At 43.6% G+C, this 1181-nt stretch overlaps 1 protein-coding gene across 5 annotated transcripts in view; it reads right to left on the bottom strand.

Annotated features, from left to right (window-relative positions):
* KDM4C (lysine (K)-specific demethylase 4C) overlaps nucleotides 1-1181 on the bottom strand; it is a 335517-nt gene that overhangs the window by 306471 nt on the left and 27865 nt on the right. For 4 of the 5 annotated variants that reach the window (XM_014535708.1, XM_014535709.1, XM_014535711.1 and 1 more), the window contains exon 1: nucleotides 491-692. In XM_014535708.1, coding sequence (XP_014391194.1) covers nucleotides 491-634 — 144 coding nt within the window. In that variant the 5' untranslated portion in view covers nucleotides 635-692. Of the gene's footprint in view, nucleotides 1-490; nucleotides 693-1181 lie in introns of those variants that run through there. The other variant, XM_014535707.1, reaches the window with a different exon arrangement.

The following is a 1181-nucleotide window of genomic DNA, read 5'->3' as shown; positions in this document are numbered from 1 at the left end:
TCTCATCGATATTTCTAACTTTCTATCCCTCTCCCTTCCTCTCTGTAAAAAATCAATAAAATATATTTTTTTAAAAATAAATAAAAAATAAAAGAAAGACAGAAAGAAAAATATAGAATGAAAAAAAGAGAAGGGAGAGAGGGAAGAATAGGAGGAGGGGGGAGGGGAGTTAATAACTGTCCTCTATGGGAAACTGATGAAAGCCATGAATAACACCTCTAAAACTCATATTATCAATCTCCGTGATTTCCATGAACTGCTTTTGGTTTAAAATAAGCAACAACAACAAAAAATCCTAGAACACAATCTACTATAAAGAGTTAAAAATATATATTCTTTGAAAAAAATAAACGCTCCATATAGATTAACAAGAACAAAGATTTTACAAATATCTTCCTTTGAAAGAAACCATTTCCCACATCATGAAGACTAAGAGCATAACTGAAAGGCCAAGTGATCATTCTGGTTTAAAGGATCTGAGGAGAATCACCTTTGCAAGACCAGCTCGGTGGGCTCCCTTAGATTCCATGTATGCGAGGTATTTGTTGAACTCCCGGAACTCCTCCATGGAAGGTCTGAAGGTCATGATCTTACAGCTGGGATTCAGCCTACTCTCCAACTCAGCCACCTCCATGATGGCTGGGATGGCCTCTGCAGAGAAGAGGACACGGTCATCAGCAATGAATTATTACATGGTTAAGGTTGGTGACCATTTCTCCCATATGGCAGGTAAGCTCCCAGCAGCACGTCTTTTAGTTACTTACCAATTCCTTCTACCACCCTATTGTTCTCTCATCTCTCTCTAGACTGCTGTGGGGGAAAGAAACAAAAAACTGCCTCTCGTCCTTCCCTTACTTTTCCTACCCACCTCCCTTCACACTTATACAGGTACACATGCCCAAATCCATGAGCTGCAGGATGAAAGTCTCACCCCTGTACAGGATACACATAATCATTTAGAAGTGTCAAGATCAGTCTCTTGCATAACTATCATGCCCTTGTCCACCACCACAGCCTGCATTATACTTTACTAGAGGCCCGGTGCACAAAAATTGTGGACTCGGGGGGCGGGGGGAGGGGGGTCCCCCAGCCCGGCCTGTGCCCTCTCGCAGTCTGGGACCCCTCGGCAGATAACGACCTGCTGGCTTAGGCCTGCTCCCGGGTGGCAGAGGGCAGGCCCA

This window comes from Myotis brandtii, unplaced genomic scaffold, assembly GCF_000412655.1.
Source record: "Myotis brandtii unplaced genomic scaffold, ASM41265v1 scaffold149, whole genome shotgun sequence".
In the NCBI taxonomy this organism is placed as follows: domain Eukaryota; kingdom Metazoa; phylum Chordata; class Mammalia; order Chiroptera; family Vespertilionidae; genus Myotis; species Myotis brandtii.
This window is presented reverse-complemented; position numbering and strand designations above follow the sequence as displayed.